This window comes from Phascolarctos cinereus, unplaced genomic scaffold (assembly GCF_003287225.1).
Source record: "Phascolarctos cinereus isolate Bilbo 61053 unplaced genomic scaffold, phaCin_HiC Scaffold_3;HRSCAF=262, whole genome shotgun sequence".
Lineage (NCBI taxonomy): Eukaryota > Metazoa > Chordata > Mammalia > Diprotodontia > Phascolarctidae > Phascolarctos > Phascolarctos cinereus.
The window spans coordinates 250,930,046-250,956,588 of record NW_027555736.1 but is presented as its reverse complement, the minus strand read 5'-3'; the positions used below and the strand labels follow the sequence as shown (position 1 = coordinate 250,956,588).

Below are 26,543 nucleotides of genomic sequence, written 5' to 3'. Positions count from 1 at the left end.
GAGTCAGGAGCTAGCTAGCTCCCCAGATGCAGGGAGTTTCCTATAGAGATCTGGATGTCAGCGGGCCAAGATTATCATCAGCTATCTTGGGGAAAGGGTCACAAGTCTGCACTCCTACTACACACTTCTGACTTCATCTGGTGATCAGAAGCACATGGCCCAGGAGGTCCCAGACTCACCGTATATAGGATTCTCTCTTGCCACAGACTACACAAAGGTTCTCCTTAATCATCAGATAATAATCTTTTGGAGATTCAGGCCGTCCTGATGGCTCAAATTGCAACTTGACCACAAAAGGATCTTCACTCACCAGCTCTTCAAAAAGAGAGAGGAAAAAAGCTTTAGAATTCAATTACCTGCATTACCATCGGCACTACCATGACACCCTTCGGATTCCTAGGCACTGCCATCTGACTTGCTGATTAACATACCCTATGTACTCACAGGCACAAGCCCCTGCAGAGCAGGGACCACCCCTCCTTTTTCTCTGTATCCCTATCATTTAACACAGTCCTTGACACACTGTGCTGATTCATTGCCCCGTGAAAAGCACAAGACATAAAAGATCATATCCCTGAAGGTAGCCAGGAGCCCATATCTGGTTCTGAAGTTCCAGGCCTGCCCATTTCCAGGGATATTTTCTTACTGAAGTTGCCTGGACCTTACTCTACAGAAGTCAGGCGTTCCACAACTATCCATTAACTAACAACTAACACTCCTCTTCAGGTGCTTCAGTCAGTTTTTCCAGATGAGATATCATAAGGTCAAATAAACTTTTCATAACTCTTAAGGACAGGTTCACATAAAACAAGCAACAAGGACCAAAAAGAATATAGCTAAACAAGATGGACAGAAGTAAGCCCACATTAGCAATTCCTTCAATTATTTCAGGACCCCTCTGTATATATCTCCCTATTTCTTTTTCCTTCCTCATTTTTCAACAATGTGACTCAGGACCATCCCCGTGCCCCACACCGCATTCCTGGGTTATGTACCGACTCAGCACCTGGATCTCCTACCTCCAATGCCTTTGTCTAGATACCACTGAGCTTTCCTTCTATCACAAGTGCAAAGGGGTTGTCCATCAGGAGCATGTAAGAAGCAATTATCATAGAGGGGAGATTTTCTGCAAGAAAGAACAAAAAAAGGCACCTACTAAAAACCACATTCTAGGTAAACATTTAGTTGCTTTTGCATGGACTGCTAGGAATAACATGGGTTGCTTCTATATACTATCACAAAATCACAGAATTTAAGAGAAGGGACTGCAGCAGTCATCTAGTCCAACTCATACCCAAGTGGAATCCTTAAAATAAAATACCTGACAAGTGCTCATCTGTCCTCTGAGGCTTGAAGACCTCTAAGGAGAAGGAACTGACTGCCTCCTGAAGCCACCAATTCCACTTCTGGACAACTCTAATTGCAAGTTTTTCCTAACCTTGAGACCAAATATGCCTCTCTACAACTTTTACCCACTCATTCTTCCTTGACAAAACGGAACAAGCCTTATCCTTCTTCCATAAGAGAACCCTTAAAATACTTTAACTGGTCTATCATGTCTCCTCCCACACCCACCCACACCCCACCACTCTTCTATTATGTAGGCTAATCCTCTTATGACTTGGACTGGAAGCTCTCCCCTATCCTGATTGCCCTCCTCTGAACAACTCTTCAACTTACCAATATTCTTCTTATGTGGCATCCAAAATTAAACTTAAGATATGGTCTGACTGAAGAAAAATATAAAAGAACTCTGTTCTGGACAGTATGCCTCTTGTGAGTTTTTTCTCTGCCACATCTGCTAATGCTTCATATTAAGTTTGCAGTCCACTGTAACCCCTACATCTTTTTCAGAGAGACTACTGGCTAACCATACCTCCTCCATTTGGTACTTTTGAAGCCAATTTCTTGAACATCAGTGTAAGACTTTCATATTGAATTTCATCTTAGATTCAGCCCAATCCCAGACGTGTCAAACTCACTGACCCACAAAAATCCTGTGTATCCCAAATCAGATTAAAATGTAACTGGGAAATGTTTAATAAAACAAATGAAAATATACTACAAAATTGATAATGTTTTCTAAGTCAATATGCAGTCCACAAGGATGTGTTTCTATCTGAGTTTGACACCACGGTTCTAGTCAGGTGGGGATTCTGACTCTGTCATTCCAAGTTCTAGCTATGACTCCTAGCTTTTGTGTCCTCTTCAATTGTGATTAGAGAAAGACTATAGAGTAAACATACAATGGAGTAAAAGTGTTACTTTTGCTACACTGGGTTGTTGGGAGAAAGATCTGAAGAAAAAAAATGATAAGTATCAACACAGCTTTACTGGTAAAGTAATTAAGCCCTCTATAATAACAGTTCTGCCATACAGGGTAAAATATAATTTCTTTTCAATTCAGGAGATCCAAACACAGCAAATTCAAATTAAAAGGGCTCAAACTAAAATAATGAGAATCATGTGGATTTACTTTTGGTTGATTTGCAGTGCTTGTTTTGAATTAATCATTCAATTCCTAAAGGCACTATATACGAGGGGGACCAAATTTCCACTCCAAATTTCCTATTAGCCATTTCACTGCATTAGCTATACAAATTATACAGGAAAACTCTTACTGACTGGGAAACAGCATTTGTTTGGAGTTAGATACTGCCCAGAACAAATATAAGTCATGTGCCTTTCTCCTGAAAAACATAGGTCCCTTTATCTCCACAGCAGACAGATGAGGGATAAGTATTGCACTCAGTATTTTAAAGATGGGAAATTGGAGGTTGGTCACAACAAAATCAAGTGGCAGAAGAAGGAAGCAAATTAAAGTCACCTGGATACCAGTATCATGAACATCTCTTGTCAAACGAGATGACAAATAGAGAACACTTTGCAAATGCTGACAAGCTATATAAATGTTTATTATAGAATTTTTAATAAATATAAGGTAATATAAAATAAGTTAATAATGTAGGTAAAATGTAACTATACTTATTATAGAATTACTATCATGATGATGATGGTGATGGAGAGCCTATTGTTAATTGATTCCACAAAATCGTAGGTTAAGTGACACAGTGATTTTGGAACATTTAGTTCCACTGTTATACTATCAATTTGCCAAATGATATAGCGGAGTGCCACAATACTTTGGTGCTATTTAGTTTAATTTCATTTTCTTTTGCAAAGCAGACTGGTGGGATAGCTAAGAGGGCACTTAACTTCTAGTAAAGAAGACCTGACTCGGGTTGTGACCCTGGGCAAATCAAATTAACCTCTCTCAGTCTCAGTTTATTAATCTGCAAACTGAGGATTATAAAAGCACCTACCTCACACGGTTACTGGAAAGATCAAATAAGCAAAAATGTATAAAGCACTTTGCAAACCTTAAAGTGCTCTATACATGCTAGCTTTTTTTTTTAAACCAGACCTGTGATTTCATTGGTCCTAGGAAATCCTGATAAGGAAAATTCCTCTTCCAATACAGAGAGACAACTGTTTTGCCTAATATATTGTATTAAGTTGCCTGAGACACTGAGAGGTTAGGTGATTTGCCCAGGGTCCCTCATGCAGCCAGTGCACATCAGAGGCAGGACTTGAATCGAGGTCTTCCATATTCAAAGGCCAGTTCTCTATACCAAACGGACTGAGTTTAGTCAGAGGTTATAATTACATTATTGTCAAATAATGTTGTTCAGGACAATGTAATACAAGAGTATGCCTGTAAATGGGAAATCCTGTAAGGAACCTAAAATACCAATGGGAAAAATATAAGTGAATTTTGACCCTACAGCTCTTATTCCTGTTCTTATCCTTAGACTGTTGTCCAGATTCTATGTTAAACACCACTGTCTTTGCTAGAAATGATGCCATCTAATCTCTAGTTTGAGGAACCCAAAGAAAAAGACCCATGTCTAATTACCGTGCAGAATAGCCCTTGCCCAGGGGCTTCTGTTTTTGTTTCCTGGGATCTCTTCCTTGCTGATTGCCCAAAGACATCCCACCAGCTCTAGACTTCTGGTTTCTTGCTTTCTTTGGGGACTCTGTTTCCCCAATACTTTCTTCTCCCACGATGTTCCTGTTTCCTTTACTATGGAAAGGGCGATCCACAAGGTCCTGGCACTTCATCAAGACTTTTCCCCAGCTGGTTTCCACATCCTCATTCTTGGTTGAATTCATGTACAAAGGACATCCAAGAAGATGAAGAAAAAGAGCAACCGAAATTTGGGCATCCCTAGCAGCATAAGCAACCTAAGGAGAAAAGCCACACTCAGAGCAATTAGGAAGGTAAATCTAGGGGAGGAAACTACTAACAAAGCCACCTTTACAGAAGTGGTAAACACAGCAAATTAGGGCAGCTACACAGCACAGTGGATAGAGTGCCGGGCCTGGAGTCAGGGAAGTCTCATCTTCCTGAATTCAACTCTGGTCTCAGATGCTTAATAGCTATGTGACCCTTAGCAAGCCACTTAATCCTATTTGCCTCAGTTTCCTTATTTGCAAAATGAGCTGGAGGAGGAAATGGCAAATCACTCCAGTATCTTTCCCAGGAAAACTCCAAATGAGGCCACAAAGAATCGGACACAACTGAAAAAGCAAATTAGGGGCTTTTGTTCAAAATCTGTAAAAATTTAGCTCTAATAGCCATGATTCTGAGGGAGTTTAAAAGGTCAAAATAATCTCTCCTTAAATTTTTTAAAGGAATCAGTAGCTTTTACAAACCAAGGATTTTAGCAATTCAGGACTCCTTCAATATCTAGGTCTTTTATCAAGCAATTAATTCTTATTAAGAGACTTTCATGTTTCTAACAGTAGTGTGTAATACAGGCTTCATTATCTCCATTAATTTATTTTACTGCCTACTTTTGCCTCATATTTTAATATCTACTTTTATTTTAAGATACAGTTTGTTATGGTGAAAAGAATGCTGGATTTGAAGTCAGAGAACATGGTATGGAATCCTAGCTCTGTTATTTACTACATATGCAATTTTGGGAAAATCACATAACATCTCTCATTCAAATTCCTCATCTGTAAAAATGGCCTCTAATGTCTCTTCCAACATTGAATCTACCATTCTACCTGTTTATATATATATTCTAATTTGAAAGTACTAAAATATCCTCCTTTAAAAATATTTCATAATCCAGACCTTTCATCAAGTCAAAGTAAAGTTTTCCCTAGAATTCTGCACTGGTGATATTTTATAGTGGTTAGAATAAAACAAGTACAATGTTCTTCCTTCCAGACCCAACTCCTTTAAGCATCTGAGGGCAGGCTGCCCTTCTCAGGATAAAAGCACATTTTAATGTTGAGATCTGGGTGCTTTACAAGTATTAATTTTTTTAAATGGCAATTGGAGAAACTACAGTATAGAAAAGTTAAATGATGTATTTGCACATGGTAAGAAAAAAATACGTGATGGAGCTAGCACTAGAAGAACCAAGTACATCAACAAAGGCAAAAACTTTTACTTTAAAATAAAAATTTTCTTTCTGCCAAGTGTGGCAACTGACATAAAAATCTTTACTTTGAAATAAAAATGTTCATCCTACTATATTTATGGATTAAAAAAATGCACTGTGTCAGCTGATGCAGTTTGGTCTTTCTTAAATTATGGTCCTTCTATAGAAACTGAACCCGAACTCCTTGGCTCCCAATGCAGTACTCTACTGACAAGACTATGCTGTCTTTTAGGCTGTAGACATTTAGTAACTAATTAAGCCCCTCAGCAAGTGACACAAATTTCACAAGCAAAAGCAGAAAAATGAGGGAAAGGGGGATCTTATACTTTACTAAACGACACATGTATAATAAGGAAATCCTTATCTTGAGCATTATCAGAGTGATTTGGGTCTCTCAGAAACCCAGTGCTTGGATTATACTTCGAAAAACAGTTCAATAAAAGCATGCCCAGATGTCATACATCATTCGCTTTTCAACTGTGTTGGAATATAACCTACCTGTTCCTCAGTAAGCTTTTCAGCATCCCAATTACTGCAACGAAGAAGAAGAGACTTGTTGAGGGGAAAGTTGAGTATGGTTTCAGCAAGGGACTTCAGGCTAAGCCCATTCTGAAGTAAATCTCTCCTGAAAGAGATGAAGTAAATAAAAACCAGGGACCAAGCACCCAGCAGCAAATAAAAGTGCCACCTGGTCTCTTCATGTTTCCTGAAGATCTTCTGAATAGAATTTCCACAACGTGAAGCTCCAATCATCAATCTCCTGTCTAGAGGTCAATGTGCTAATGGTTCCAACTCGAAGTAACTACAGCTGATCTCTCAGTTTCCTGGACAAAGCCCTTGAGTTGTAGGACCGAAAACTGAAAGTTTAAAGGTAAGTTAATAAGACTGCTATAAAGCACAGTACTCTCTAAAGTACTTACCTGGCTGCCCTTCAATTTCAGGTACTTTAGAAAATGAAATTAGCTGAGAATGAAAGGTAATATGCTTCTGGGACACATTACCTCAAGAGTAGTACAGGATAAAAGAAACAGGTTCAGAAAAGATTTAGATAAGTGGATGAATATCAGATCCATAATGGATAATTAAAAGAAGGGATGTTTGGGGTAAATTCTCATTTTTTATCTTTTAAAAAAATTAAATTTTTTTTTTGCTAAAAATTTAAGATTTAACATGAATGCAAACTAAACTTATTTGTATTTAAATATGTTGATTTCAAAGCATGGAGTATACTATTTTTTCAGTCACTCTCAGTAAGTCCACAACAGGATTCTATGTTTATCTGTTCATTTTCACTCATGTTTTCCTATTATGTGGTCATAATATCTACCCAGTTCTTAGTAGATTTCTTTTTACTTTGTATCATTTCATAAACATGTTTTTAGATATCTTTGTATTCCTCACAGTGATAGGTCTTAATGGCATTCCAGTACATTCCATTCCATTAACATAATACAACTTAACCATTCCCTTGTTATTGGACTTGTAATGTTTCTAGCCCTTTGAAATTAAAACGGTGCTGCTTCGAAAACTTCTTCTTTTTTGAATAATTACAGGAGGCTGTATGATGCTGAAGTGCTAACATTCTAATGGAGGAGAAGAAACAAGCGTCCTTTTAGAATCTTAATGTCTTCAAAACATAATGAAGGAATTATGAAAAGCATTAAGTGTCAAGAGTTTGGTTCTGGTCTGAGGGTTTTAAGAGGGGAAAGGGAAGGGAAGGTAAAAGAAATATTCTAGTGTACAAAGCACAAAGAAAGGGGTTGAATTTGCTATTTCTCTTAATTGGAGTGCATGAGAAAAGAGTATACAAAAAAAAAAACCATGGAGGAAGAGGTGAGGAGAGCAATCTCACTCTTACCTGAAATGGACAAAGAGGGGTTGAATAAAGAGTTTTACAAGCAAAGAGATACTATACACGAGAGGTTTAGTGTAGAAATACACCAAATTCAACATCAAAACAATCAGAGACATGGAGGGGGGCATTTCAGAAGGAGGAAGATTGGGGGAGAGGGGGTAAATAGCCACAAGTGAAACAAACTTCCTGGTCCTGAAGGAAACACTCAAAAAAGGGGGTTGGGGAAATAAAAGAACTAGAATCCAAGTGAATTCCCACTAATTGGAGAGTAGTTGAACAAACGGTGACATATATGAACACAATAAAATATTACTGCACTATATGAAATGACAAAAACAGAGAATCCTGAGTAGTACTAATTAATGCATAGCAAAGTGAACAAAACCTGGAGAATTTAGATAATGATAAAAACACTGTAAAGCAAAACAATTCTGAAAGATTTAAGAACGCCAATCAATGTAATGACCAACTATGTCTCCAGAGGACCCTACGACAACTGAGTTACCACTTCCTGACACCGGTAACGGACTCAAGGTGCACAAAGAGACATATATCTCTTGACATGGCCACTGTGTGGATTTGTTTTGACTATGCTGATTTGTTACAAGGGTGATTTTTTTACCTCAATTTTTAATGGAGAGGGTTAGCCAAAGAGGGCCACTAAAACATTTTTTAAATGCACAGAAGAAAATAACTGGAAGTTCGAAAGGAAGCAGAAACATGGCAGTTTTGAAAGTAATGCGCAGAATTTATTACATAATTTTTAAAGCAAGTAGTATGAAATCAAGATTTTTGATTTGTATACAATCCTCTTATGTTTTGTGACACTCTTTTCTGCGTATCTTAATTCAGAGTAAATTTTTTGAGAAAGTGATGTACAAAAAGTCAAAAGTTATAAAAATTTTAAAAATTATCCCCTCAGAAACTTAATATGCAGTTCGCTATGGAAAAATAGGGTCAGTATCATTTGTCCCCACTTCCCACTACAATACATCCAAAATAAGGCTGGTGGTAGCAGAAAACTATTACAAAAAGAGCCATTTAGCCTTCCAGTTAGTAAATGAATTTATGAAATGTAACTAACTTGGACATGGGGAGGGCGCAGCCAAGATGGTGGAGTGAAAGCAGTGACTTGCTTGAGCTCTCCCCCAAACCTCTCCAAATACCTGTAAAAAAAAAAATGGCTCTAAACAAATTCTAAAGCAGCAGAACCTACAAAATGACAGAGTAAAGCAAATTTCCAGCTCAAGACAACCTGGATGGTTGATTGGAAAGGTGTATCACGCTGGGCAGGGAGAGGAGCTCAGCTCAGAGTAGGCACACAGGCAGCAGCGAACCTGGAGCAACCCTCAGAGGACTGAATCATTGGCAGCTGTGGTGATTTCAGACTTCTCAACCCACAAATGCCAAAGACAACTTAGAAGGTCAGTGGGAAGTCTGTTTCTGTGGTGAGAGAGTGTAGAGGGCCGGCTCTGGGGAGTTGGAGGGCTTAGGCCAGCCCGGGTCTTACCTGTAGCTTGTACTAAGCCTAACAGCTGTGAAACTCCGGATGTCGGCTCACCACCCCCCTGTTCCGTCTCTTGAGAACAGGATGCAGGAAGGGAGGAAACGGACGGGATACAGGATAGGACGCAGGAAAGAAAGTAACACACAAGGTACAAGGAAGTGAGGAAATCACCTAATTAGATTTGTACTTTTCGTGAATAACAATGTTACTATTGCTTGATCCAGTACTCTATAAGCCTGAGCCCTCAGATCAATAAACGGAGTTTGTTCTTCACATCTTCCCCCTGGCCTCTGATTCTTCCTCTCTTCATACTCTGCCGGCATCAGACCACGGCCACAGACACAAGCGCTCGTGGCAAGAGAGGAGCTAGGTCTCAGCATCAGTTCCCAAGTGAGTGCGGCCTGGGGCGATGGCTGTGTCCTGAGCTTCTGGCCCACAGACTGAGGGGAAATCCAGTGACTGATCAGAGAGGGATTGCAGGGATCTCTTCGCCAGAGCTGAGGCAAGAATCTCTTGCTTTGCCCGTGATTGGATCTGGGTCACAGTTCTGGATGGCAGTGTTGGGGCAAGGAGGAGCGCCGGTGTGGTGGAGCAGAAATTCTCCTCACAGTTGCAAGACAGAAAAGACTGCCTGTGGTCACTCATAGACCAGAGCACAGGCCAGGAAAGGAGTAAACGCCTCGCCCCTTATCATACCACCTTGCAAGAACTGAAAATTTACAGGTCCCTAGAAATATCTCTGAAAACAGCTGCACAAACCCCGAAGCTTGGGACAGTATACTCTCCACATTGGAAGCAGCCTCTTACCTTAACAAAGAGTTGAAAACTCAAGTAACTAGCTAGAATCATGAGCAAACGTTGCAAAAAGAGTCAGACTATATTATCTTACTTTGGTGACAAAGAAGATCAAAATATACAACCAGAAGAAGACAAAAAAGCCAAAGCTCCTTCATCCAAAGCCTCCAAGAAAAATATGAATCAGTCTGAGGCCTTGGAAGAGCATAAAAGAGATTCTGAGAAGCAAGTAAGAGAAGTAGAGGAAAAACTGGGAACAGAAATGAGAGTGATGCAAGAAAATCATGAAAAACAAGTCAACAGCTTGCTAAAGAAGACCCCAAAAAAAACTGAAGAAAATAACACCTTAAAAAATAGCCTAACCCAAATGGCAAAAGAGGTCCAAAAAGCCAATGAGGAGAATACCCTACAAAGCAAAATTGGCCAAATGGAAAAGGAAGTCCAAAAGATTACTGAAGAAAATACTTGCTTAAAAATTAGAGCATTTGGAAGCCAGCTACTTAATGAGAAATCAAGACACTGTAAAACAAATCCAAAAGAAAGAAAAATTAGAAAACGATGTGAAATATCTCATTGGAAAAACAAATGATCCAGGAGAGAGAGAATTTAAAAATTATTGGACTATCTGAAAGCCATGATCAAAAAAAGAGCTTAGACATCATCTTTCAAGAAATTGTCAAGGAAAACTGCCCTGATATTTTAGAACCAGAGGCCAAAAAAGAAATTGAAAGAATCCATCGATCTCCTCCTGAAAGAGATCCCCAAAGGAAAACTCCTAGGAATATTGTAGCCAAATTCCAGAGTTCCCAGGTCAAGGAGAAACTATTACAAGAAGCCAGAAAGAAAATTCAAGTATTGTGGAAACACAATCAGGATAACACAAGATTTAGCAGCTTCTACATTAAGAGACAAGGAGGACAAAGGAGATGGGATTACAACCAAGAATCACCTACCCAGAAAAACTGAGTATAATCCTTCAGGGGGAAAAATGGTCATTCAGTGAAATAGAGGACTTTCAAGCATTCTTGATGAAAAGACCAGAGCTGAAATAGAAAATCTGACTTTCAAATACAAGACTCAAGTGGAACATGAAGAGGTAAACAGGAAAGAGAAATCATATGAGACTTATTAAGGTTGAACTGTTTGTATTCCTGCATGAAAAGATATTTATAACTCATGAGACCTTTGTCAGTATTAGGGTAGTTGGAGGAAAAAAATTATATGTCTGTATATGTAGATAGGTAGATACAGGGCACAGGGTGAGTTGAAGATGAAGGGGTCATATCTAGAGAATAAAATTAAGGGGTGAGAGAGGATTATACTAGGAGGAGGAGAAAGGGAGAGGTAGAATGGGGTAAATTATCTTATAAAAAAACAGAAAAGAAAAGGTTCTTACAGTGGAGGGGAAACGGAGGAAGGTGAGAGGGAATGAGTGAATCTTATTCTCACAGGATTTGGCTTAAGGAGGCAACAACATACACACTCAATGGGGTATGGAAATCTGTCTTACCCTATGGGAAAATAGGGGGGAAGGGGACAAGAGAGCAGGGGGATGATACATAGGACGGCAGATTGGGAAAGCGTGTAATCAGAAGCAAATACTTCTGAAGAGGGACAGGGTCAAAAGAAAGAATAGAATAAATGGGGGGCAGGATAGGATTAGGGGAAATAGAGTTAGTATTTCACAACATGTCTACTATGGAAGTGTTTTGTATAACTGCACATGTACAACCTATATGGAGTTGCTTGCCTTTTCAATGAGGTGGGTGGGGAGGGAGGAAGGGAGAAAATTTGGAACCCAAAGTTTTAAAAACACATGTTTAAAAAAAATGTTTTCACATGCAATTGGGAAATAAGAAATACAGGAAATGGGATACAGAAATCTATCCTGTCCTACAGGAAAACAGAAGGGGAAGGGGATAAGAGAAGAGGGGGAAAGATAGAAGAGAGGGCAGACTAGGGGAAGAGGTATTCAGAATGTATGCCATCTTGGGGTGGGGGGAGGGGCAAGATGGGGTAAAAATTTGGAACTCAAAATCTTGTGGAAGTAAATGTTGAAAACTAAAAATAAATAAATTTATATATTAAAAAAAAAAGAAATGTAATTAACTTGAAAAACAGAGTGGAATCCAATATAGATTAAAAGGTATCCTTCAGTGATTAAAAATTAATACAAAAATACAAGAGCTTCAACCACACAAACCAAATTATAAGATTTGAAATGCAGGATCTCACATTTTACATTTATGTAAAAATAAGAAAGCACTGATTTAGTAAATTAAATCCAACCTCCTTGGTTACAATCAGTGCAGGAGAGGCTGGTTGCCCAACTCTTGGCTACCATCAAGACAGGCATGCTTCCATATTTCCATTGACCAGGAAGAAATTAAATCAAAGAGAGAGCTGGAACAGAAATTCTATAAGAAAAAGAAATTCCAATGGAAAGGAAAAAGTTTTTTTTATCCACATCAAGGCCAAGATTTTCTAGCAAAAACTGACTAAACTGGACTAAACTGACACTCTACCACTTCATTAAGTAGGGTTACTTCTAAGGTAATTGAGGCTTTCCTGGAAGACGGAATATTTCTTTCTTTTCAAATTCTCATATGCTGGCCAGAACTTTCCAATCTTCCTAGAATTCCTATTAAACAGAATTCCAGATGTTGGTGGGTAGAGCCAAGATGGTGGAGTAAAAGCCGCGACTTGCTTGAGCTTTCCCCCCAAATACCACCAAATATCTGTTAAAAATGGCTCTAAACAAATTCTAGAGCAGCAGAATTCATAAGAAGACAGCCCAAGACAACCTGGATTGTTGATGGGAAAGATCTGTTGCACCAGGCTGGGAGAGGAATGGGCCAAGCGGACAAAGACCTGGCCTTAGCAAACCTGGAGTAGGCCTCAAGCGGTGCAACAGTGGTGGCTGCTTCTGGAAATCAAGTGGCCCATCAGAGGGGGATTGCAGGGGCCTCTTTGGTGATGCTGTGGAAGGATTCTCTTGCTTTGCCCATGCTTGGATGTGAGTGCCCTAGGTGGCAGTCCTGGGGCAAAGAGGAACACTGGCATGGCAAAGCTTGTGGTGGTTGTACAGAGGGAATACTCCCCATGGTTCCAAGGCAGAAGAAAGCACTTGTAGCCATTCATAAACCAGAGCACAGGACAGGAAAGGAGTAAACACCTCGCCTTTGATCATACCACCTTGGAAGAACTGAAAATTTACAGGTTCCTACAAGTATCTCTGAAAACAGCTGCACAAAACCCCCCAAACTTAGGACAGTACACCTTCCACACTGGAAGCAGACCCCTACCTTAACAAGGGTTTAAAAGTCAAGTAACTGGCTGGGAACATGAGCAAACAGTGAAAAAAAAAAACTCAGACTAGAGAATCTTACTTTGATGACAAAGAAGATCAAAATATACAACCAGAAGAAGACAACAAAGTCAAAGCTCCCACATCCAAAGCCTCCAAGAAAAATATGAATTGGTCTCAGGCTACAAGAGAGCTCAAAAAGGATTTTGAAAAGCAAGTAAGAGAAGTAGAGGAAAAATTGGGAAGAGAAATGAGAGTAATACAAGAAAATCATGAAAAACAAGTCAACAGCTTGCTAAAGACCCCAAAAAATACTGAAGAAAATAACACCTTAAAAAACAGACTAACCCAAATGGCAAAAGAGGTCTACAAAGCCAATAAGGAGAAGAATGCCTTAAAAAGCAGAATTGGCCAAATGGAAAAGGAGGTGCAAAAGCTCACTAAAGAAAATAATGCCTTAAAAATTAGAACAGAGCAAATGGAAGCTAATAACTCTATGAGAAATCAAGAAATTATAAAACAAAACCAAAAGAATGAAAAAATAGAAGACAATGTGAAATATCTCACTAGAAAAACAACTTACCTAGAAAATAGATCCAGGAGAGAGAATTTAAAAATTATTGGACTACCTGAAAGCCATGATCAAAAAAAGAGCCTAGCCATCATCTTTCAAGAAATTATCAAGGAAAGCTGCACCAATATTCTAGAACCAGAGGGCAAAATAGAAATTGAAAGAATCCACTGATCTCCTCCTGAAAGAGATCCCCAAAGGAAAACTCCTAGGAATATTATAGCCAAATTCCAGAGCTTCCAGAGAAAATAATATTATAAGGAGCCAGAAAGAAACAATTCTAGTATCGTGGAAACACAATCAGGATAACACTAGACTTAGCAGCTTCTACATTAAGCGATCGGAGAGGCTTGGAATATGATATTCTGGAGGTCAAATGAGCTAGGATTAAAATCAAGAATTACCTATCCAGCAAAACTGAGTATAATCCTTCAGGGGAAAGAATGGACATTCAATGAAATAGAGGACTTTCAAGCATTCTTGATGAAAAGACCAGAGCTGAATAGAAAATCTGACTTTCAAATACAAGACTCAAGAGAAGCATGAAAAGGTAAACAAGAAAGAGAAATCATAAGGGACCTATTAAAGGTGAACTGTTTACATTCCTACATGGAAAGATGATATTTATAACTCATGAGACTTTTCTGAGTATTAAGGTAGTTGGAGGGAAATACACACACACACACACACACACACACACACACACACACACACACATATACAGAGAGAGGGAGACAGAGACAGGGAGACAGAGAGCACAGGGTGAGTTGAATATGAACGGATATCTAAAAAATAAAATTAAGGGGTGAGAGAGGATTATACTGGGAAAAGGAGAAAGGAAGAGGTTATAAAGGGGTAAATTATCTCACATAAAACAGACAAGCAAAAGCTTTTACAGTGGAAGGGAGCTGGGGGGAGGTGAGAGGGAATGAGTGAATCTTACTCTCATCAGATATGACTTAAGGAAGGAATAACATATACATGCAATTGGGTAAGGAAATCTATCTTAGGTAAAGAGGGGGAAAGGGGATAAAAGGGGAAGGGGATGATAGAGGGGAGGGCAGATTGGAGGAAGGGGTAATCAGAACCAAACATTTTTGAGGACGGACAGATAGAATATTCCTATTCTGGAAACAGGAGAATTTCTATTCTGAAAGGAGAGAATAGAAAAAATGGGGGGGGGGGCAGGATAGGACGGAAGGAAATATAGTTAGTTTTTCATAACATGACTATTATGGAAGTGTTCTGCATGACTACACATGTATAACCTGTATCGAATTGCCTACCTTCTCAATGAAGGTGGGTGGGGAGGGAGGAAGGGAGAGAATTTGGAAATCAAAGTTTTAAAAACTAATGTTAAAACCTGTTTTTACATGCAACTGAAAAATAAGATATACAAGAAATGGGGTATAGAATTCTATTCTGCCTTACAGGAAAATAGAAGGGGAAGGGGATAAGAGAAGGGGAGGAGGATGATAGAAGGGAGGGCAGATTGGGAGAAGAGGTATTCAGAATACACACCATCTTGGGGTGGGGGGGAGACGGGGGAGAAAATTTGGGAATCTTGTGAAAGTGAACACTGAAAATTAAAAATTAATTAATTTTAAAAAAGAGATTTTCAGATCTTCCAGCAATCATCTTCAAAATACCATTGCTTCTGCTTATACACCTGTCCCCCTGACTATACACAGGAATAGCAGCAAACACAAGTACATATACCTCTGTTTCACTGCTAGATTTCGGAGGTCAAGACACCCTCTAACAGTGAGATCATAGTCCTGAAGCAACTTGCTGGCATCTTCCCGACACCCAACGCCAACCTTTAAGATTCTTCTGTCTTCCAATATATCCAATAAGGTTTGGGGGAGTGCTGCTTTACCAGAGATCAGCTTAGGAAGACGAAGTAAGATGCAGCGGCCTGTTAGGGATGCCATTTGTAGGAGTGAAACAGGGCTAGCTTTGCCTTTTATATTCACCTGCAACAGAGAAAGCCAGGATATAATGATCACTCCAGTATAACACTAAGTACACAGAGAAGACAGTCTACTTTCTGCTTTCTATGCAGATCACTTAACTGTTGAGGAGGAAAAAGTTAAATGAGCCTCAGCTACTAAACTCTGCTTGCCATTTGAGACAATATCCTAGACAAAGGTGCTCCAAGACAAAAATTCCATGTATTCAAATTTGGACTCCAAACTTTTGCTTTGGGAGCCAAGCAAAAAAAAAGTCTACTCATTATCTATGACAGCCTTTCAAGTACTCAAAAACAAGACACAGAATGAGAGAGTTTTGGATACCAACAATATGAGAAATTTGTTTGCTTGACTATGCATATTTGTTATAATGATTTTGTTTTTGTTTTCTTTTCTTTTTTCTTTGAGAGGGAAGGGGTAGAAAGAAGGGACTAGGGATAGGGCTTTAAAAAAATTAAAAAGGGACAATGAAGTATTTTTTATAATTCATAGAAGAGAAGAAAAGGAATCAAAGACAAGCAGGACTACTTTGAAAGTTAAATGCTGAGTTTATGATACGAGCTATGTAAGCTCATATATAAGCAAGCTGTACATGACAGAGATTCAAAGTTTCATGTACAATCCTTCTTTTCTTGCCCTACTGTATACGTGAAAATGCTCATTTTAGTTGGTTTATATTCATTAAAAAGTAAAGATGGCAATATAGCATAGAATGTATAGAACGCTGGAACTGTAGCTAGGAGACCTGAGTTCAAATCTTGCTTCTGGCATTTACCAGCTCTGTGTCTCTGGGCAAGTCACTTAATCTCTCTAAACCTCAGTTTACTTTGAAAAATGAAGGGACTGACCTATATGACCTCAAAGAAACCAAATTTCATGATCCTATGAACTCCATATTTTAACCTCTGAAACAAACTACTTTTGGGTCTACGGTCAAGAAGCTGTCTGTAATGACTTGGTCTTTAAGCAGCAGGAAGAGTCCAGTTTTTAAAGTTTGTTACTCTGAACAGCCACTTGATGGCAGCAGAGGGTAAAATATGAGGAAGGCTCTTAAGCCATCTTCTAAGCTAAGGTAGGATTTGGAGTTAAAAGGAGGGATCTTAGAGATCTACTCTAGTACAACCCCCTCTTTATAGAAATAAGGAAACTGAGGCTGAGGACAAAATTACTCAGGATCACACAGCTCATAAATAGCGCATCCAGGATTTCAGTGGAACAAACATTTATTCAGCACCTATATACCAGACAATGTGTTAGGTGGCAGAGATACAAAGATTAAAAATAAAACAGGCCCTGCTCTCAAAGAGCTTACACCTGACTGGAGGGAAGGGCGGAGGTAACAACATGTACACTTATTAAGTATTAATTAATTAATATTAGGGCTTTGTTTTGTTTTTGGTGAGAGGAGACACTAAGAGCTGGGGGAAGATGTGGGAGTGGCTCTTGACTGGATCTTTGTAGGGGGCTAGAGACTTGAAGGGGAAGGGGAAGCGGGAGTACATTCCAGGAACGGGGGACAGCTTGGGCCAAGGTATCAAGGCGTGAGATAAAACGTGTCCTGTGAAAAACAAGGAGGTTAGTTTACAGAGTACCTGAAGAAGTCTAGAAAGAGTGAGATTGGGAGGGGCTTTAGATGTCAGAGTGGTTTGCATTTGATCCTGGAGAAGTGTCCTGAGCAGGGAAGTAGCACTTTCTGATCTGTGCTACAGGGATGTTGATCTGGTACAGATTAGAGAAGGTAGAGACTGGAGACAGGGAGACAAAACAGAAAGCTGTTGCAGAGGAACTAGATGTTAACAAAGCAAATGCCCATTGATTGAGCAATGGATAAACAAAGGGTGGTATGTGAATGTAATGGATTATTATGGTGTTCTAAGAAATGATAAACATCATGAATACCAAGAAACACACAAAGACTTAAATGAAGTTTTACGAAGAAAAGGCGACAAGAAAATTATATATACGATGACAGCAATGTAAATGGAAAGAATGACCATAAAACAATAAAAAGTGAATATTGTAAAATAGTAAGGAACAAGCCTGGCTCCAAAGAAGATACTATATAAGAAAACACCCAACTCTACTCCTTTGCAGAAGTTCCATGGGTATGAAAACTGCATATATCGTCAGACTGTTTCGATGTGTTGATCAGTTTTCCTGATTATTTTCCCTTCCACCTCTTTTTCTTTAAACAAAAAAAAAGTTATATGGATGATTCTGGGAGGTGGAGGGAGAGAGATAGCAGCAGAAATCCTGGAGTTGCAAAAAATCAAAGGATATCAATTAAAAGTGTTTTTTTTTAAGTGAATGTTGCAGAATTACAAAGAACAAGCACGCCCCCCAAAGAAGGAATGAGGCAACACCTCCCTTTCCCACGCTCTTACAGAGGTGGAAGGTCCATGGGCATGGAACAATGCATGTGTTTTCAGACTTTTTCAATGTACTGATCAATCAATTTTCCTCTTCTCCTTTAAAAATATTCTTTGTTACATGCGATAGTTCTCTGGGAGAGGGAGAGAAATTAGGAGAAACATAGGTGATTTTTAAAAAAAGATAGTAATAAAATTTTTTTTAAAAAAAGAAACTATTACAGTAGTATAAGGCCTAATCTAGAATAGTGGCTATGGAAATGGAGAGATGGGGATAAATGTAAAAGGTATCATAAAGGCAGAATTAACAACACTTGGCAACTAGTAGGACATACAAAGTGGGAGAGAGCAAGGAGTGAAGAAGGATAATGCTGAGGATGGAAACTTAGCTAAATAGAAGGATTTGAACCTAAGTTTTCTGACTCCAAATCCAGGAACTTTCCACTGCACCACCCAGCCAAAAAGGTTAACATGACAACAGAATGGTCCATTTGTCTGCCTGGTTAGCAATCTTTTGAACACATTACTTTTGCTGAATTTGTATTCGCTTTGTGCTGATGCAGTCAGGGACAAAGGGTACATCTAGCCTACGTACTCTGCAGTACCAGGAGTGCTGTTAGTATTCAGCAATTAGCACAGGTTTCTCTCAGCTTTCCAATAACATCTTGTAGAATTTCACCCTCTTCTAGGTAAATTTCACTTGTCCTTGCAAGGTTACTGACGGTCCCTGAAGAACTCCAATTAGGAGCAGCTAGGTGGCACAGTAGATAGAGCTCCAGCCTGGGAGTCAGTAGGACCTGATTTCAAATCTGGTATTTTTTTTTAAGGCAATTGGAGTTAAGTGACTTGCCAGGGTCACACAGCTAGTAAGTGTCAAGTGTTTGGTCTCACGCCAGATTTGAACTCAGGTCCTCCTGATTTCAGGGCCGGTGTTCTATCAGCTGCGCCACCTAGCTGCTCCCTGAGTTCAAATTTGGCCTCACACACTTGACACTTACTAGCTGTGTGACCTTAGGCAAGTCACTTAACACCGACTGCCTCAACCCCCCCCCAAAAAAAGAACTCTAATTACTTTCTTAGCTCCTACTCAATAAACTCTGGTGACTCCCTAAAGTTTCTAGGAGCTAGTACAAAATGCTTTGTTTTACATTCAAAGTCCTTCACAGCAGAGCCAAGATGGTGGAGAAAAGGCAGCAAACTCACCTGAGCTCTTCTCCAAACCCCTCCAAACACCATGAAACGTAATACCATGAAATAATTCCTAGAGCAGCAGAACCTACAAAAGGACAGGTGAAATAATTTTCCAACCAAAGACAACACAGAGGGTCAGAAGGTGCAAAAGGTCTGTCACACCTGTGTGAGAGTGGAACACAGTCTAGCACAGACACAGACCCAGAAAACCAGAAGCACTCCTTGGAAGCCACTGAATCAACAGCGGCAGCAGCTGCTTCCAGAGCTCTTACCTCACAGACGGTAAGGGGGTTGAACAACTGGTCAGAAAGAGATTGCAGGGGTCTCTTTATTAGCACTGAGACAGAACTCTGTTGCTTTGCCCACACTCAGATCCAGGTCCCAGTCCTGGGTGACAGTCCCAGGGGAGGAGGGGCACTAACACACCAGAGCTTGGGGGACAAGGGCTGGGGGAGAGAAGAGGGGAGAATTTTGTAGTGGAGCGGGTATCCTTGTCATAGTTCTAGGGCAGAAAAGAGTACTTGTGGCCATGCACAGGCCAGAAAAGGAGTACACATGACTCTCCTTAGATCATACCACCTTGGAAGAACTGAAAACTTACAGGTCCCTAGAAGTATCTCTGAAAACAGCTGCACAAAACCTCTGAAGCTTGGAACAGTACACCTCCACACTGGAAGCAGAGCCCTACTTTAACAAAGAGTTAAAAATCATAAAATCGGCTGGAAAAATGAACAAACAACAGAAAAAAATTCTGACCATGGAAAGTTACTATGGTGATGAGGAAAAACAAAACACACACTCAGAAGAAGATAACAAAGTCAAAGCTCCTACATCCAAAGCCTCAAAGAAAAATATGAATTGGTCTCAGGCCATGGAAGAGCTCAAGAAGGATTTTGAAAATCAAGTAAGAGAGGCAGAGGAAAAACTGGGAAGAGAAATGAGACTGATGCAAGAAAATCATGAAAAATGGGTCAAGAGCTTCATAAATGAGAAACAAAAAAATAATGAACAAAATAACACCTTAAAAAACAGTTTAGGCCAAATGGTAAAAGAGATACAAAAAGCAAATGAGGAGAAGAATGCCTTAAAAAGCAAAACTGGCCAAATGGAAAAAGATGCACAAAAATTCATTGAAGAAAACTACTTAAAAAGTAGAATTGGCCAAATGGAAAAGGAAATACAAAAGCTCACTGAAGAAAATATTTTCTTAAAAATTAGAACTGAATAGGGGCAAGTAGGTGGATAAAGCACTGGCCCTGGAGTCAGGAGGACCCGAGTTCAAATCCAATCTCAGACCAGACACTTGACACTTACTAGCTGTGTGACGCTGGGCAAATCACTGAACCCCAACTGCCTAAAAAAAAAAATTAGAATTAAGCAAACAGAAGCTAATGACTTTATGAGAAATAAAGAAATAATAAAACAAAACCAAAAGAATGAAAAATAGAAGACAATGAAATATCTCACCAGAAAAAAAAATGACCTGGAAAACAGATCCAGGAGAGAAAATTTAAAAATTATTGGACTACCTGAAAGCTATGACCCAAAAAAGAGCTTAGATATCACCTTTCAAGAGATTATCAAGGAAAACTGCCCTGATATTCCAGAATCAGAGGGTAAAACAGAAATGGAAGGAATCCACCAATCACCTCCTAAAAGTGATCCCCAAATGAAAACTCCCAGGAATATTACAGACAAATTCCAGAGCTCCTAGGTCAAGGAGAAAATATTGCAAGCAGCCAAAAACAAAATATCATAGAGCCACAGTCAGGATAACGCAAAATTTAGCAGCTTCTACATTAAAGGACTGCAGGACTTGGAATATGATATTCCAAAGGGCAAAGGAGCTAGGATTACAACCAAGAGTCACTACTCAGCAAAACTGAGTACAATCCTTCAGAGGGAAAAATGGACATTCAATGAGATAGAGGACTTTCAAGCATTCTTGATGAAAAGACCACAGTTGAACAGAAAATCTGAATTGCAAATACAAGACTCAAGAGAAGCATAAAAAGATAAACAGGAAAGGGAAATCATAAGGGACTTAATAATGTTTAACTGTTTACATTCCTATATGGGAAGATGATACTTATAACTCATAAGAACTTTCTCATTATTAGGGCGGTAAAAAGGAGTATAGATAGCCAGAGGGCATGGGTGTGAGTGGAATATGAAAGGATGATATCTAAAAAAATAAAATTAAGGACAGAGAAGTGCACTCGGAGAAAAGGAAAGGGAGAGGTTGAATGAGTAAATTACCTCAGGTAAAAGAGGCAAGAAAAAGCTTTTACAGTGGAGAGGAAAAAGGGGAAAGTGAAGGGGAGAGAGGGAACCTTACTCTCATCAGAACTGGCTTAAAGTGGGAACAATACACACACTCAATTGGGTACAGAAATCTATCTTACCCTACAGGAAAGTAAAAGGAAAAGAGGATATGAGAAGGGGTATGAGTGGTGATACAAGGGAGTGCAAATTGGGGAAGGCAGTAGTCAGAAGCAAAACACTTTTGAGGAGGCACAGGATGAAATAAGAGAGTAAATAGAATAAATGGGGGGAAATAGGATAGAGGGAAATAACAATTGGCAATAGCAACTGTGAAAAAAATTTTGAAGCAAGTTTCTCTGATAAAGACCTCATTTCTCAAACATACTGAGTCAAATTTATAAAAATATAAGAGCCATTCTCCAAGCAATAAATGAAATTTATGGTATGAACAGTTTTCAAATGAAGTAATCAAAGCTATCTATAGCCATGTGAAAAAAACGCTCTAACCCACACTGGTTGGAGAACAATTCTGAGGTACTACCTCAAACTTATTAGACTGGCTAAAAGGAAAAAAAAGGAAAATGACAAATATTGTTGGGGACGTGGGGAAAATGAGACATTAGTGCGCTGCTGGTGGAGCTGTCAACAGATTCAACCATTCTATAAAGCAATTCAACTATTTCTGTAGAGCAAACAAAAAGGAAAAGGACATATATGTACAAAAATATTCATAACAGCTCCTTTTGTAGTGGCACAGAACTGGAAATTGAGGGCATGTCCATCAATTAGGGAATGGCTGAACAAATTATGGTATGTGATTATGATGCAACACTATTGTGCTACTCTTGGTGGAGTTGTGAACTGATTCAACCATTCTATAAAACAAATTCGAACTATGTCCAAAGGGCTGTAAAACCAGGCATACCCTCTGACCTAGCAATACCACGACTGTGTCTGTATCACAAAAGAGATAAAAAAAAAAAAACCAAAAAGGAAAAGAACCAATATGTACAAAACTATTCATAGTAGCTCTTTTCTGGGGGTAAAGAATGAGAAGTTGAGGCGATGCCCATCAATTGGGGAATGGCTGGCTACAAAAATTTGCATATCCTTTGACCCAGCAATAGCACTTCTAGGGCTATATCCCAAAGAGATTAAACAAATGGGAAAAGGACCCACATGTACAAAAATATTCATAGCAGCTCTTTTTGTGGTGGCAAAGAACTGGAAATTGAGAGGATGCCCATCAACTGGGGAATGGCTGAGCAAGTTGTGGTATATGAATGTAATGGAATACTATTGTGCTATAAGAAATGATGAACAGGCTGACTTCAGAAAAGCCTGGAAAGACTTATATGGTCTGATGCTGAGTGAAGTGAGCAGAACCAAGAGGACTTTGTACACAATAACAGCCACGTTATGCAATGACTAAGATTGTTGAACTCCTTCTCAGCATTACGAGGATCTAAGACATCTCCAGAGGCCTTGGGATGGAAAATGCTGCCCACATCCAAAGAATGAACTATGGAAGTCGAATCGCTATCACTCATTTTTACCTTCCATTGAGTTTTGTTTCCTCTTTCTCATGGTTCCTCCTATTGGTTTTAATTTTTACTTACAACTTCACTAATGTGAAAATATGTTTAATAGCAATGTAAATGTAAAGTCTATATCAGATTGTACACCATCTTGGGGAGGGTGGGGGGAGGAAGGGGGAGAAAAATTTTCAACTCAAAAGCATATGGAAGTGATTGTTGATAAATCAAAATAAATTAATAAAATTTTTTAAAAATTGGGGAATGGCTAAAAAAGTTATGGTATGTGATTATGATGGAATACTATTGTACTATAAGAAATGATGAGGGGGCGGAGTCAAGATGGCAGACTGAAAGCAGCGACTTGCTTGAGCTCTCCTCCAAACCCCTCCAAATACTCATAAAAAACGGCTCTAAACAAATTGTGAAGCAGCAGAACCCGCAAAAGACAGAGTGAAACAAATGTCCAGCCCAAGACAACCTGGATGATTGATCAGAAAGGTGTATTGCGCGGACACAGCACAGCATGGGCACGCAGGCCACAGGGAACCTGCAGCAGGCCTCAGAGGACTGAACTGAAGGCAGCTGTGGAGGTTTCCAGACTCCTCAATCCACAAATGACAGAGACCACTTAGAAGGTCAGTGGGAAAAGGCTGTTTCTGTCAATACTGAGACAGGAAGGTGGGGTTTCAGCTCCATTCCCCAAGAGCGCAGCCAGGGTGGGGGGGGGAGGAGCAGCTGCTTCCCGAGCTTCCGGCCCACAGACTGAGGGGGAATCCAGTGGCTGATCAGAGAGGGATTGCAGGGATTTCTTTGCCAGTGCTGAGGCAGGAATCTCTTGCTTTGCCCATGTGTGGATCTGGGTCACAGTTCTGGGCTGCGGTGCTGGGGTGAGGAGGAGTGCTGGCATGGTGGAGCTTGAAGTAGCTGTGGAGAGGAACCCTTCCTCACAGTTACAGGACAGAAAGGAGTACTTGTGGTCACAGGCCAGGAAAGGAGTAAACACCTCGCCCCTTATCATACCACCTCGGAAGAACTGAAAATTTACAGGTCCCTACGAGTATCTCTGAAAACAGCTGTGCAAACCCCCTAAGCTTGGGACAGTACACTCTCCACATTGGAAGCAGACTCTTACCTTAACAAAGAGTTTAAAACTCAAGTAACTGGCCGGGATCATGAGCAAGCGGTGCAAAAAAAGTCAGACCAAAGAATCTTACTTTGGTGAAAAAGATCAAAATATACAACCAGAAGAAGACAACAAAGTCAAAGCTCCTACATCCAAAGCCTCCAAGAAAAATATCAAGTCAGTCCCAGGCCTTGGAAAAGCTCAAAAGGGATTTTGAGAAGCAAGTAAGGGAAGTAGAGGAAAAACTGGGAAGAGAAATGAGAGTGATGCAAGAAAATCATGAAAAACAAGTCAACAGCTTGCTAAAGGAGACCCAAAAATATACTGAAGAAAATAACACCTTAAAAAAGAGCCTAACCTAAATGGCAAAAGAGGTCCAAAAAGCCAAGGCGGAGAAGAATGCCCTAAAAAGCAAAATTGGCCATATGAAAAGAAGTCCAAAAGCTTACTGAAGAAAATTAGAATAGAGCAATTGGAAGATAGTGACTTTATGACAAATCACAACACAGCAGAACAAATACAAAAGAATGAAAAATTAGAAAACAATGTGAAATATCTCATTGCAAAAACAACTGACCTGGAAAACAGATCCAGGAGAGAGAATTTAAAAATTATTGGACTTTCTGAAAGCCATGATCAAAAAAAGAGCCTAGACATCATCTTTCAAGAAATTATTAAGGAAAACTGCCCTGATATTTTAGAACCAGAGGGCAAAATAGAAATTGAAAGAATCCACAAATCTCCTCCTGAAAGAGATCCCCAAAAGAAAACTCCAGCCAAATTCCAGAGTTCCCAGGTCAAGGAGAAAATATTACAAGCTGCCAGAAGGAAACAGTTCAAGTACTGTGGAAACACAATCAGGATAACACAAGATTTAGCAGCTTCTACATTAAAGGACCGCAGGGCATAGAATATAATATTCCAGAGGGCAAAGGAGATAGGATTACAACCAAGAATCACTTACCCAGCAAAACTGAGTATAATCCTTCAGGGGAAAAAATGGTCATTCAGTGAAATAGAGGACTTTCAAGTATTCTTGATGAAAAGACCAGAGCTGAATAGAAAATTTGACTTTCAAATACAGGACTCCAGTGGAACATGAAGAGGTAAACAGGAAAGAGAAATAGTAAGAGACTTATTAAGGTTGAACTGTTTACATTCCTGCATGGAAAGATGATATTTATAACTCATGAGACCTTTGTCAGTATTAGGGTAGTTGGAGGAAAAAAATTATATGTATGTATATGTAGATAGATAGATAGAGGGCACAGGGTGAGTTGAAGATTAAGGGGTCATATCTGGAGAATAAAATTAAGGGATGAGAGAGGATTATACTCAGAGAAGAAGAAAGGGAGAGGTAGAATGGGGTAAATTATCTCACAAAAAAAAACAGAAAAGAAAAGTCTCTTACAGTGGAGGGGAAACGGGGGAAGGTGAGAGGGAATGAGTGAATCTTATTCTCATAGGATTTGGCTTAAGGAGGAATAACATACACATTCAATTGGGTATGGAAATCTGTCTTACCCTACAGGAAAATAGGGGAGAAGGGGACAAGAGAGCAGGGGGATGATAGAGAGGAGGGCAGATTGGGAAAGGGGTAATCAGAAGCAAATACTTCTGAGGAGGGACAGGGTCAAAAGAAAGAATAGAATAAATGGGAGGGCAGGATAGGATTAAGGGAAATAGAGTTAGTTTTTCACAACATGTCTACTATGGACATGTTTTGCATAACTGCACATGTACAACCTATATTGAGTTGCTTGCCTTTTCAATGAGGGTGGGTGGGGAGGGAGGAAGAGAGAAAATTTGAAACCTAAAGTTTTAAAAACATATGTTAAAAAAAATGTTTTCACATGCTACTGGGAAATAAGAAATACAGGAAATGGGGTACAGAAGTCTATCCTGCCCTACAGGAAAATAGAAGGGGAAGGGGATAAGAGAAGGGGAGAGAGATAGAAGAGAGGACAGACTAGGGGAAGGGATATTCAGAATGCATGCCATCTTGGGGTGGGGGAGGGGGAGATGGGGTGAAAATTTGGAATTCAAAAACTTGTGGGAGTGAATGTTGAAAACTAAAAATAAATAAATTTATATTTAAAAAAATGATGAGCAGGATGCTCTCAGAAAAAGGCTAAGACTTGCATGAGCTGATGCAAAGTGAAATGTACTGTGTTACAAAGTAACAGCAATATTATAAGATAATTACGCCATGAATGACTCAGCTATTCTAAGCAACACAACGATCCAAGATAACTCTGAAGGACTTATGATGAAAAATGCTATCCATCCTCACAGAAAGAACTGATGGTGTCTGAATAGATTGAAGCATACTTTTTTACTTTCTTTATTTTTCTTGAGGGTTTCTTTTTGTCTGTTTTCTTTCACAACATAATTAATATGGAAATGTTTTACATGACTACACATGTATAACCTATATTGAATTATTTCCCTTCTCAATGAGAGAGGGGAGGGAGAAAGGAGAGAATTTGGAACTCAAAGTTTTAAAAACAAATGTTAAAAATTATTTTTACATGTAACTGGGGAAAAATAAAATACTAAAAAAAATTTTTAAAAGACAACACAAAGTCCT

General features: G+C 39.3%; 1 protein-coding gene across 1 annotated transcript in view; it reads right to left on the bottom strand.

The window, feature by feature from the left end:
* Window positions 1-26,543, bottom strand: part of EXD2 (exonuclease 3'-5' domain containing 2) — a 47,459-nt gene that overhangs the window by 5,711 nt on the left and 15,205 nt on the right. The window contains 5 exon segments of the mRNA XM_021004758.2: window positions 180-315; window positions 1,020-1,126; window positions 3,917-4,245; window positions 5,958-6,084; window positions 15,214-15,470. Coding sequence (XP_020860417.1) covers window positions 180-315; window positions 1,020-1,126; window positions 3,917-4,245; window positions 5,958-6,084; window positions 15,214-15,470 — 956 coding nt within the window.